The 13,497-nt window shown below is 42.5% G+C and overlaps 1 protein-coding gene across 1 annotated transcript; it reads right to left on the bottom strand.

Annotated features, from left to right (window-relative positions):
- Positions 1-1,797: 1,797 nt before the first annotated feature.
- On the bottom strand, positions 1,798-10,656 carry FAM124B (family with sequence similarity 124 member B). Its single transcript, XM_079782089.1, has 2 exons — positions 9,653-10,656; positions 1,798-4,916 (listed from the first exon to the last, which is right to left on the bottom strand). Exons 1-2 carry the CDS (start codon positions 10,382-10,384, stop codon positions 4,278-4,280), a joined length of 1,371 nt encoding a protein of 456 aa, XP_079638215.1. The 5' UTR covers positions 10,385-10,656; the 3' UTR covers positions 1,798-4,277.
- Between the last annotated feature and the right edge of the window lie 2,841 nt (positions 10,657-13,497).

A 13,497-nucleotide genomic window follows, 5' to 3' on the forward strand; every position in this document is an offset into this window, starting at 1 on the left:
AGCTGAGCTCTACCCCCCTTGCACCCCACTTCGAGGGGCAGGGTTGTTAGGGACACAAACTCCAGCCAGACAGCCTGGGTTCTAAGCCTAACCAGTGACACTTACTAATTGAGCAGTTGTGGCTAGGAACTTGATCTCTCTGTGCCTCAGTTTTCTCACCTGTAAAATGGGGGTAATTATAGCACCTACCTCACAGGATTGATGTAAAGATTGAAATACAGGAGCACCTCACATGTAGCAGGCGCTGCCCAGGCCAGCCATTATCATCAGCTCAGGTTTGGTAATACTGTTCCTCTTTAGAATTATTATCCTTAAAAGAAACATCTCAGAAACATCTCTGGTCAACATGGAATTTGTGAAAATAATACATTTCTTCTCATGCTAAGCAGAGACCTCATCAAGATTCTCTGGAATAACTAGACTTTTAAAATAATATATCTGAAAATGAAGTTTAACAGGATGAAATTCTTAACATAAATCCTAATTATGTGCTCGCTGGAGCCATAATGTCTTTTGTTTTGCTATCACATACCATAGCCAATCTCTAAAATTGTTCCAGAACCATCTCAGACCTCAGAAAAAGGTTTAGCAAGCGTGAAAACAGAAAGTGTGGAGGGAGGCCAACTTGTTTTTAAGGGATTTAGGGTTAGTGCCCCAGTTCAGAACGCTGGGGATAACCTGGAAATGGGAGAATTTCTTCAGAGAAGGGTTTGTTGTCCTCGGTCTCTCAGAGCTTAGCCAAGAGCTAAGAAGCTGCAGCTACACATCAGCCCCTTGAGGAACCCTGGGAGAGGCTGCAAAGACAAAGTGTTTTTTTAAAATGGGGAAGAATGAAGAGAGTATCAAATTCATGCACACACATAAAAAAAAATAGGAGGAGAGAGGACAGGGGGGAAGGGAGGGAAAGGAATGGAAAGAGAGAAGGAAAAGAGAAAAAAACAAACGTGAGGGCTTAGAAAATACAAGAAAGGGAGACAGAATTAAGTTATTTCAGGCATTCCTTTTTTTGTAACTTGACATGAAATTTAGGAGGTTCTCATCAATAGAACATGGGGTGTGTGCTTGTGGCTCCAGCCTTCCCTTGTGCCCCCCTTCCCCTTTCTCCATCTTCCTCTGGGAGGAAGAAAGGGGCTCCCCCTCTCCCCACATTTCTCTCCATTACTGTCTGTGCCATCAGCATCTCCAAGCATAACCGGATGCAGTGAGCAGATTTAGGGGAGTGCTAGAGGGACCAGGACCCCTGGACAAAGTCCCATCAGAGCAGAGGGTGGATGGGGTACAGCTGAGGTGCTGGTCTATGTCCCTTCCTAAATCAAGGTGTGTGCACCCCAAATCCCCTGCTCTACTTCCCCCAACCAACAAATGCTGTCACAAGTTTAGCAATGTCTAAACAATGCTTGCAAAAAAGTGTGAAACACCATTAATAAGGTTAAACATAGCCAAGCAACTGCAATGCAACCCTTATAAGAGAAAATAAAATAATCTGATCAACAGGAGGCACTCAGATTTTAAAAGTGATACATTTTACATTTTAGGGAATACAGTATCATTGTAGTTAAGAGTCTGATTTGATAAATTGGATTACAGTGTATAGTTAACCCCTTTCGTATAACCTCTTTTAAGCTGTAGAATCTACTTGAATTCTCTCAATAATTCTCTTCTTCGATAAATGAAAATAAATGGCACACATACTAATAATATTAGAAAGGTTTCTTTTATTTGTAATCATTATATCACTATATTTTTATTGTATCATTGATTTTTCTAAAACCTATTTCAAAAAAATCCTTTGTCGCCATGACCTTTTAAAAATGTGGGTCTGAAGGACCATGTACTAATACTGTCTTGCATATTCATAATGCTTGGCAATATCCAAATGCTTTCATATACATAATCTTGATTCTTCTAACAACATTTCCTTACTATAGATAAGGAAACAGGGGATCAAAGAGGCTGACAGTTCAAGGTCACATCAATAGTAAATTTTAAAGCTTGAAACCAAAATCTGGGCCTCTCCCACCTCACCCACTGGTATTTTCAACCTATCACGTTGTAAAGTGGATTCCTACATTGAGTAGAATAGAGTAGGTGATATTTGAAGAGTGTTTTATTTTACAAGTCAATTTTATAAGGTACTCATTCAAATTTTACAATATTCTCATGATTTCCATGCACTTATATTCTTACCCATGTATTATGCTAAAGAAATTTAGGTAACCTGTTAAAGATGGGCATGAAATGTCAGAATGCCCCCCTGCTGGGCTTTTCAAAGAAGCTCAACAGTTCAACTTAAATAAGACTTTCATTTTTTAAATGTTACTATAGAAAACCATACCAAAGTTGAGTTCTTCATCCACTTTTTAAGATCTACCTTTAATCTGAGGGGGAGAAAAAAAATGAGAATGAATATATATTGATGTAACGACCCCAAAAAATCAATTTAGAAGTCATGTCTTTGTCCATTGGCAACTGTCATTCGTTTGTACCCTAAGCTGGGCAGAGCACCCCGAACTCAGCCCAGTCTTGCTGCCATAAGAATCGTCCTTTGGTCTGAGCACACCCTTCTCCCCATTTGGGTGGACTAAGTAGCCAGGTCTCCCAAAGACCTAGCTAATCAGCATTTGAAGTCCTATGTAACATCTGTCTTGGAAAAGGAAGTTCATAAAAAAATAATAACCTTATCAAGCTGTGGTACATATTATACAATGGAATATCACTAGGCCATTAAAAAGAATGACATCTTACCATTTACAACAACATGGCTGGACCTGGAGAGTATTATGCTACGTGAAATAAATCAGTCAGAGAAAGACAAATGCCCTATGATTTCACTTATATGTGGAATCAAAAGAGCAATATAAACAAAGAAAACTGAAACAGACTCATAGATGCAGAGAACAGACTGGTGGTTGCCAGAGGGGAGAGGGTTTGGGGAACTGGGTGAAAAGGTGAAGATATTAAAAAGTGCAAATTGGTAATTAAAAAATAGTAACGGGGATATAAAGTAAAACATAGAGAATATAGTCAATAATATTGCAATAACTATGTATGGTGCCAGGTGGGTACTGGAAATATTGGGGGAACATTTTGTAAAGTATATGATTGTCTAACCACTATGTTGTATACCTGAAATTAATACAAAATAATATTCACTATGAACTGTAATTGAAAAATAAAATACATATATATAATAAAAAAGAATAACCTTATGACTTAACTGAAACACACAGACCTCAGACTTTTTAAAATGTGGTATAGACCCAACCGAAAAAAAGAAATACAGCATATGAGCAATTGAGAATTTGTCTATTATGATTATAATTGCAATGCATAATCTGCTCAGTCTCCATCTGCAAGTTTTGAATGCTTACCACAGCCTTGTGCAGCAACTGTGAGAATGAATTATGGAAAAAGTTCCTAGAGGTATAAATTTGGATTTCAATATATTCTTGAGTTGACAGGATGGATTTATCAAACTGGTGGAACCATAATCACTTTTGATTTGGTGGCCACAGAATATATGTATGCCATATATCAATGTCTGATTCAAACTTAGGTGCCTAGTAAATATTTGTTGAATGAATGAATATTGCAAAGATATTTAGGAATTCAAACATGGCCAGATGAACCCAAGTCCTGCTCCAATAGCCCAACCAATGCTCTGTGGAGATCTCGAATCATCCAATCATGTGACATTCCTCTCTGGTTAGTCGCGTGAGCCTCTGGTCCCATTGGAGTAGTGCAGAAACAAATGAGAAATGGAGGAGCAGGAAACCCTAGCTTTCTGCTCATTAAACAGGAAAACAATTAATTATTCCTAATTTTCAAAACACTTTGCATGTTAACTCATTCCAGATGCAAACAACTTAAATCACTAGAGGGTATGTGGTGAACAGGGCCTAGTTATAAAAGGAGGTCACATAAAAAATTAAAAAACACTAAAGAATAAATAGTCCACGATGTCCAGGGGGATGAGCTATGCAACCCCAGTAAAAATTAAAACCAAATTGCATACACTAATCAACATTGCAAAACATATTCAACTCATTTCCATACAATGCAATTATCCTGATAGGTGCTGGGTTAGTGTGTCTATGACCATGACCAGGGCTGCAAACAAACAACTGCTTACAGCACCATTAGACTTTGAACAAATAAAAGCAATACAGACCTGTGCATGGCTAGCATTCAGGCCCCCTCAGATGAACAAGAACGAGTGCTCCCTTTCTGGAACATTGTATTTGATCTTATATCTTAGAAAACCACATTGTTTTATACTATATAAAGAATTCTTCTTCTCCTTTTTCTTCACCCTGAACTGGCAGATGAAGACATTTTGAGATTATCTTCCTTGCATCAAGGTCCCTTTGGCCAGCAAGTGACAAAGGATGGATGCTTTCCTTCAAGTTTTTGTTGTTTTTGGAGGCAGCTGCCCCTAAGGAGGAGGCTGGTGGTGGCTGGCTGGTCTGCAGATCCCTCGGAAACCTGCTCAGAAATGATTGCCTGGGTTCAGAGTTGACCACGGTGTGCCCTGTGTCGACATTGGTCTCTGCCTCCAGCTTCTCAAAGCCGTTTTCCCGACTAAAGACCTTCATTCTGGCCCCGGGTTCGAGGCGGGAAGAGCACAGAGGCAGTTGGGCATCTATAGCTGGGCTGCTGACCTGGGATGAGCAGCCAGGGCTTCGCCACAAGGTGCCATGAGAGCTATCTGATGCTGGGCTCCCACTGGGCTTGGGAAATTCCAGAGAAGCCGCTTTGAACCGCCTGCCCCTGCTCCTTCGCCTTCTCAGCTCTAGGGTCCTCCTTGTGGAGACAGGGGCCACCCTGGATCCCTGGGGAAGCACGTCAGCCCCGGGGTTGCCATTCAGAAAGGAAAGCTCGCTGTTCCTAACACCAAGTCCTGGATTCGATTGGATCTAGGGGACAGAGTAAAGATGAACAAATGTAACCAATGTTATCTAGTCACTACATGCTAAGAACAGAATGTTCTAGTCACCTTCTGCCAGGCCATGCCCATAACCAACATTCAATAAGTCAGTTGAATTGAATAGAAGCAATAAACACAATCCCTCAAAATGCTATGCTGCCATCTTTGACATCATATCTACCTTTGTATTTGATCTAATGAAGTCTTTTCTTCTGGGAATGGAAACTGGCATGGTTATTTCCATATTCAGAAATCGCTCGGGGTTGGTATTAGACTGCCCAAATTGGTGGAGGATATCCATCCTCATTTGGGTAAATACCAACAAGTACAATTGCTGGATCTTATGGTAAGTGTGTGTTTACTTTTGTATGAAAGTGACAAACTATATTCTAAAGTGATTGTGCTATTTTGTATTCCCACCAGCAAAGAATGATAGTTTTGATTACTCCTCATCTTCACCAGCATTTGGTGTTGATGGTTTATTTTAAGCGTTCATTTTCTAATTGATTATCTTTAAATGCATGGTATGAAACATTAACGAATGTTAACTTCTGAGACCAAATTTTCAATAGCAAAACAATGAATGTGTCTGTGATATTTGAAGGAAAACTACTCAGTTATCTCATTTTTTCCTTTTTCATTTTCCAAAAGTAAAAATGGGCAAATCCATAGGTTTGTTTCTTGGGGATTTTATGTAATTTTTTAACAACCATGAACAAAAAGAGAAGCCTGAGTTAGTTCCTCTAACCCCCTAAGGCAATTTCAGATCAGAATAAAATTGGTCTTGAAGCCACAACCAGCACCAAGGAAGTCTCTGCCTGAGCCGGATCGGGAGTCACTGTGTCCTGCTGAACCAGCCCAGTGCCTCCCTCTTCTCAGCTCTGCTCATGCATCCCATGGCCCCTCCACTGGGCCTTATCGTCTTAAAATGCTCCACCTCTGAAAGACTCAATTTAAACCTAGCACTCTCAGGCCCCCTCTCACCTTCAGCTCAGTTCTCCAACTATATCTGCTCTTGAATATCAACCTCCTATCTTTCTCTCCTGTGCCCCTTCTATCTTCACTGCTTTCCATAGTCAATCTAATTCTGAAGACTATTATTTCAGAGGCACAATCTCCCCCCTCTCTCACCAGCTGGTCTTGCCATCTTGATTGCAAAGAAAACAAAATCCATGATTAATTAGAAAATTTCTCAGTTTCCTTCCATCGCAACTTTACCCATCTTCTGTACAATTAAAGTGACTGGTATCTATCTGTGCAGCAAATCTATCAACTTTTGCCTTCCTGGGAACCCCAACCTATCAATTGTTTCATTTTCCCCCCACTTTATTATCTTGTTTCTTCATTCAATCTCTTTCTCTTATAGATTGATTGATAGATTTATTGATAGATAGATAGATCCCTCCTCCTTGCCAAGAGCAATGAAATCTGCTTAAGTCTATCTTAAAAAACACATTCCTTCAACCCTCTCCCCCTGCCAGCTTTCTGTCTTGTCTCCTTCACAGTCAAACCTCTTTATAAAATGTGTCCACATTCATTTTCCCACTAACCTTCCCTTACTTCTCCTACCCATGACATTGACTTTCCCTCCTACCTTTCCCCTGAAATTGCTCTTGCCAAGATCACCTTAAACCAGCCTCCTTGTCATTAATTTTTACTTGAGCTCTGGTAGAATTTAACATGGCTGACATTTCTCCTTTACATTTGAAGTCTTCTCCTTAAGCTTCCATGTCAACCCAATCTTCTAAATTTTCTCCTTCCTGTCCATCCATCCCTTCTCAGTGTCCATTGAAGGAGGCTTTCCCTCTGTTAGCTCGTAGTTCTTCAATGCTAACCTGGGCCCTCTTCTCTTCTCACTCTACACACTCCCATGGCAATCTTATTGACACCCATGCCTTCATTATTATCTAAATGATGAAGGGTTCAAAAAATATAACTACAGCTCAGATCTGTCTCTTAAGCTTCATACTTATCTATCCAAGGCCCCAGCTCCTCAAACTCCACATTTCAAAATTGATCTCACCTCCCTCCTCACACTAAATCTGTTCCATTTATTCTTTCTCTTGTCTCAGAAGATGATAATATTAGCCCATGTTACCCAGGCAAGAGCATCATCTTCCTTTCTCTATCCCTGATGTCACCATTCCCATGGACTCTGACTTCCAAAGATCTCTCAGATCCTCTCTCTCCATGCCCATTGCCATTAATCCTAAGGCTGTCATCATCTCTCACCTGAATTACTGTAACAGCCATCTGAAGGGATTCCCCATGGATGCTCTTACCTCCCTCTAATGCAAGCATGTCAAACTCACAACCAGAGGGCTGCACACCTCGTTTAAATAATCTCTTCTCCACTTCACCACCAGAGGAGTTTGAAACAGTTGTGATCATGTCACCCTCCTGCTTTAAGGGCTTCCTACTCTTCTTGAGATTAAGTCTCAGCCCTTTAGGATGGCCTACTGCACTCGTCACAGTCTGCCCCTTCTTACTCCAGCCTGATGATTCACCACTTCCTGCCTTTCAAGCTCCACCGATCAAACTTGAACTTCTTTCAATTTGCTGGACATTGTTCTTTCCTAATGCCAGAGTTTGTGTATATTTTTTCCTCTGTCTGGGATATGTCTCCTCTAACCTTTTCTCCTAAAAACTCCTACTCATTGTCAACTCTAAGCTTACACATCATTTTCTCTTGGAAGCCTTCTTGATATCACTGAATCTGAGTTAGATGCCTGTAATATTGGCTCTGCCATTTATTACTTGTGGGACTTCAGAAAAATTACCTAATCTTCCTGTGCTTTTGTTTCCTCATCTATAAAATGAGATAACTAAGTGTCAGTGTCAACGGGTTTTTGAGAGGATTAAGTGATAATGGTGCCTGGGTCATAGTAGTATTAAATATGAGTTGGTTATATCATCATGATTAATATTATTATTACCTCTCCTACCAGCCTATACTTTCCATATCACATACCACACTGTTTTGCACTTGCCTGCTTACTTCTCTGGATATTCCTCCAGACTTGGGTATCTAAAGGAAAGGGATTGTATATGTCTTCATCACTGTGTTTCCAGTATTGGCACAGTGCCTACCACATGGTAAACAACCACTAGATATCTATTGGATAAATAAATAAAGCTGAATCCCCCAAAATGTAAAATTTTGCACATAGAAATGTAGAACTATAAATTAGGCCCCTAATTATTTGACATTGGGTATTTATAAAGTCTTATCAAGAAAATTAAAAGTGATTTCATCACATGGCCAGCCATTTCTGCAATCTTTTTAAGAAGAGGAAATGTCAACTTTCTTTTTTAAAAGAAAATTCTAAACTCCTTAGACCATATGGCAAAAGTGAGTACAATATTATTAATACAAAAATGCAGATGTGTGCAGTTGGAATGAGGCATTTTTAGAAGAAACATTGCTGAGTGGTGAAGATATATCCCTTGAGGGAGAATAAAGCTCCTCCTGCCAAAATAAACAAATTGAAATGCATCTGTAAAAATTCTGATCATTTAGACCCCATCTTTCTAAGAAATGCTTGTAAAATGTTACAAATTGAGAGCTAGCTTTTTTCAGGTTTCAGGGAACAGTAGCAACTATCTCGATGAACAGGAAGATCACTTGTCACTCAGCTGGTTCTAAACACTTCAGAAACAAGAAAATACACATCATTGAAAAATGATTAAGCTTTTAAGGGGCAGACTGACATCATCCAGGGAAAATAATATTGTCTTTTACTGAATGTGGTTCCAAGAGATAGCAAAAAGAATTTCTCCAAACGGAGGGCGGGGGGAATGGCAAGGAAATGAGTTATAGAGATAGTAAGCAGCCCCCACACAGTGCCAGGCGTGCTTACTTAAGAGCTGAAACCAGTTTCTTTCAATTAACTGATTATTTTAACTGATTAACCCAAACCACTGATATTACCCTGCTATCCTATAGCAGCAGCCTTCAGACAAATGCCCACACGTGTTCTTCCAAGGCAGCATAAGCCAAACTATTGAGAGTGAGAGCGTGGGAATGGGAGTGTGTGTGTGTGTGTGTGTGTGTGTGTGTGTGTGTGTGTGTGTGTGTAGTGGTGTGGGGTAGATCGGGACAGGGATGGAGAATGGGAAGAAAATGGACAAGACAAAGAGAGAGCAACAGAGTCCGAGTAAATGCAGTTGAGAGACTTAGAAATGAAAAAGCAGACTTCAAGAAATGCTATAGAAGAAGAAAATGAATTACTTCACGAAAGACTATGTTCCTTTATTTTAATGGCTAAAAAGAACATAAGGATGAACTTAGCTCCATGTCTGTTGATAAAATGAAAAGAAACACATGTTTGTTTACAGCGATCTAGCTTCTGGAATATACATAATTTCTGAAGAGACAAACTTGTTTCCTGAGAACAAGCAGTCGATCAGCAAATGGTTCAGAAGCAGCTGTGGCCACAGAGTCTGAACTTCCTTATCTGTCCCACGCGGGGGGGATTTTACAAGATCAGTGACTCTCAACACCACTACATGCTACATATTAGAATCATCCAAGGAGCTTTTTTAAAGAAATGCCCAGGCCTGGGTGCCCCCGGAGATTCTGATCTTACTGTCCTGGGAATTTTTTTCAAGCTCCCCAGGGATTCCGAGAACCCCCACCTTCAATCATCTCTCAGGCCCACCTCGAATGTAAAATCACACCGTTCCATGCGTGTCTACCAGGTCACAGAGGCAAAACTGAGATACCTGGAGCAGAATCTTGTTGCCATCGTAGTCCTGCGTTTGCCACCTGGTGCGGCTGATGGGGACGCACGGATGGGGGAGGAGAGGCACTAACTGGCCAATCTCTTGAACCTTGAACTGCAGCACCGACGACTCTTTGGGGTCCACCGACATTCCGAGGGGCAGCTGCTTCAGGGACAGCTGAAGGGCGCAGCTCTCGGTGGCGTAGAGCACGAAGTAACAGAAGTTGCTCTTCTGCGGGGTGGCTTCCCTCTGTAGGATCATCTCGTAGAGGCTGATGGCGTCTTCGTAGTTATCAAAGGTGCAGTAGAGCGTCACCCGCAGGACCTCGGTGCCGCCGTGCACCGGCCTCACGCCCCAGACGGGCATGTGGCTGTCCAGAGTGTAGAACTCCTGGCGGGCGAGACTGTGGGGACACGGGCTTCCCTGCAGGCTCAGGGCGGGGTGGCTCTGCCAGGGCCACTGCCGCAGCGAGTGGAGAACTCGAAACAGCCGCTCCTCTCCCCGGCTTTGGTGCAGGAAGAGCAGAACGGACATCCCTGGGAACCGGGAGCGCTTGGGGTGGCACCTGTCATAGCTGTTCACGGGACTGACCCGCTCTGACACCATAAAGAGACAGACCTCTGGGCAAATGCAGCCCAGGAGCTGGTCCAGAGCTTGCTGCAGGAGCGCACCCTGCCCAGAGTTGGCCAGCAGGTGGACAGTCATGGCCGGGGGCTCTTGGGTCTTGTCCATCCTGGATGGCGTGAGGATGACAATGCGTGGAGGATGTCCCAGCTTCTGAAATGAACGAAGGGGCGGGCGGTTCTCGGCCCGGGGAAGCCTTCAGCGACGTCAGCACAAAGCTCTTCCCTGTGGTCCTGGCTGCTGGTGCTCCCACGGCGAGAGAAACTACCCAAATCCGGGCACCAGGGCCTCCACACCACCCAGCAGCAGGGAGGGTGAGGTCATCCAGCTCGCGCGTCATGCACCCGCCTGTGTGGGGCTTTTTCAGGCACTCCCAGGTTTTCTATTTGACCTAAAAGCCTGCAGTCCTGAGAAACACCCGACTGGGTGGTTCTTACAGACACTCAGTAAAAAGGAAATGGCCGGGCAGAAAGGAACCTGAGTCCCTCTGTTAGACTGATAGCCATCTGTTTAGTTGAAAAGACATCCATTTTATGGGCCCACAATGGGCTCTGATTTCCTCCTCACAGCTATCTCTCCTGTTTACAGTAGCCTGCCAGGCCACCTGAACACAATGACTGCTTTCAGACAATCCTCCAAACTTGTCCCCTTGCCAGGATTTCCCCCCCCATTGTTGTGTGTGTGTGTGTGTGTGTGTGTGTGTGTGTGTGTGTGTGTGTGTGTGTGTTTTAACAATTGATGCTAGGGCATTGAGGACAAGATGTTTTATCTAAATACTTTTGACTGTTCACTGAGTTATTTGCTCTACAGCAAAGTCTGAGTGTGTGTACTTAGTCTCTCTTAGTCACGCCAGTTCCTTAGAAAGCATGGGAGCTTTCCAATGTCAATAATAACACAGGAATTGTTCATATCTATTGAGGATCTGCAAGGCACCAGTCATAAACTGTCCTAAGACTACATACAATGATTTAACCCTCCAGGAAACCTATGAAGAAGGGACTGTTATCTCTAAATTACTGATGAAGAAAGTGAGACACAAAAAAAAGTTAAGTAACTTGCCCAAGGTCTCACAGCTAAGAATTGACAGAGAGAAGACTTGAAGGGAGGAACAGAGGGGTCCCCTGTGAACTAGAGAGGAGGGCCCTCTCTGGACCCTGGAAGACCTGGCCTGGATTTTCTCCCTGAGGATAAGGAAAGGATAACAGAGCCAGTTCTAGTTGAGGTCAGGCAGATCCCAGATACTCCGTGACTGTTGAATCTTAAAATGAATACTCCTCAATAAGAATATCAAGATTGAAACACAACAGCCATCCTAATATTCTCTCAATTTCCACTTGGAAATCATTTCCTATTCTGAAAGCTGTGCTCTGAAAAGGTATGGACAAGCACATTTTTCTAAACATATTTCTTAATGTAAGCAATCTATTAGTGCCTATAAGGGAACATAGAGTGACTTAATGTTTTCTAAAATAAAAAGCACTTTTGTGATGAAAAGTATAACTTTTATTTTATATATGTGAATTCATTTAATAGTATAATAACCAAACTTAACATCAAATATTATTGTCCGTGGAAAGGAATTATTTCTGTTCAGATTTCCTTTCTAAATCTAACCTATACTTCTAATCATTTGTTTGTAAGTCCTACCCTTTTGCATAGGAAAAATCATTACAGGTTTTTGTTAAGTCATTACTGTTTTCAAGCGTGTGTGTGTGTGTGTGTGTGTGTTACATCTTAATTTATGTTGCACATTGGCATCTGAAGGCAATACCTTTCTCATCCCTCATGGAGATGACTGTACTTAGGCACCATCAGCTTCAGACATGGCTTTTACAATTCTAGAAACTACTCTAAAGATTTGAGGAGAAAAATTACACCCCTGAGACAAAGATATTAACTCACAATCTCCTGTACAAAGCAAGTGTTCAAGCCCTTATATAGGAAAAATTTTTACTTCTTCATGTTGTTTTAATCTTCCATCTAGTTTTTCCTCATGAGGTTGTCATTCCTGTCGGGATTAAAAAGATTTTATTAATCTGATGGCAGGCAAAATGCCAAGAAATAGGGAGGGGATGACAGGGAGAAAGGGGTTACCACCAGTCTTCTTTCTGGCTGGCTGACTCTGCAATGATTTCTTCAGGAACAATCTGAAATATTGACCCTTGAAGTAATTGCCTCCACCCCTCCTCACCCCCTTCTGACCACCACACGCCCAGATTCTTGGCTGCGTCTTAGATTCCATGGCGGGAGCTCTTTGGTTCTACAAGCCACTTCTGTTAAAGGCACGAACATCTGACGGCAAGTTATCATCTTTGACTCCTGGCACCTGGACAGCTGACACTCGATTTTCTGCCTTCTTTTTCTTAAACTATGCAATGATGCCTAGGTATCTGTGAGTCACCAGCTCCTGGACCGCAGGTGGTTGGTCAACTCCTCGGGCAAAGTGGATGAGCTGGTGACAGATGGCACGTGGAAATCTAAGAAATCAGCTAGTTTTGAGGGTTTATTGGAACCCGTGGACGTCCATGGGGATTTGTCCCTGCTGCGATCTTCACAAATACAATGGGAGGCATTAGAACCCTGGGTCCCACTGCCACCCCGAGACAACTTTGAGAGTTCCTTTCTCTCTTTATAAAATGGGCTTATTTGCCTCACAGGTTGAGCGCAAATAAGCCCAGAGTGAGGCACTGTGTCGGGAGCTGAGAATAGATCATCACCATGTCTCACTTCGGAGGACCACCTGAAATGATGTCATCAGTGCTGTGATAAAGGTCGCTGCAGGATGCCATGAAGGTTCCTAGGAAGAGTCACTGACCTGGGTGAGAGGGCCAAGCAAGCCTCCAGAAGAGGAGATGCTATGTGACATCCTGAAAAGTGAGGAGGAAGGAGGCAGCCAGGTGAGGGGCTTGGGATGGGGAAGAAGGAGGGACTCCAGGGAAAGAAACCTGATGGGGACAAGCCACACCTGAAGAAGAGCGTAGGGCCGGTGACCCCATGGCCAAACTGTATGCACCACAAGATGGCTGCAAGGTGGAGACAAAGAAGAAGGAAGGTGGTAAGATATAGGAAAGGCAGCCAGGCCTCCCAGGTCACCCTAATGGGTTGGGATTATCTTCTAATGGGAACAGAACCACAGAAGAGTTGGCTTAAAAAAGGAAGTAATTCTTTGAGGAAAACACAAACACAGTGATATAGGGAATGTCAGAGTCAATGGACAGCTT

The sequence above is a fragment of the Cnephaeus nilssonii genome (genome assembly GCF_951640355.1).
Source record: "Cnephaeus nilssonii genome assembly, chromosome: 10".
NCBI lineage: Eukaryota > Metazoa > Chordata > Mammalia > Chiroptera > Vespertilionidae > Cnephaeus > Cnephaeus nilssonii.

Coding starts and splice junctions, on each gene's coding strand:
- FAM124B (XM_079782089.1), bottom strand. CDS start 10,384: ATGGACAAGACCCAAGAGCCCCCGGCCATGACTGTCCACCTGCTGGCC. Junction 4,917..9,652: donor GCAACAAGATTCTGCTCCAG/GTATCTCAGTTT, acceptor TCTGTCCCCTAG/ATCCAATCGAATCCAGGACT.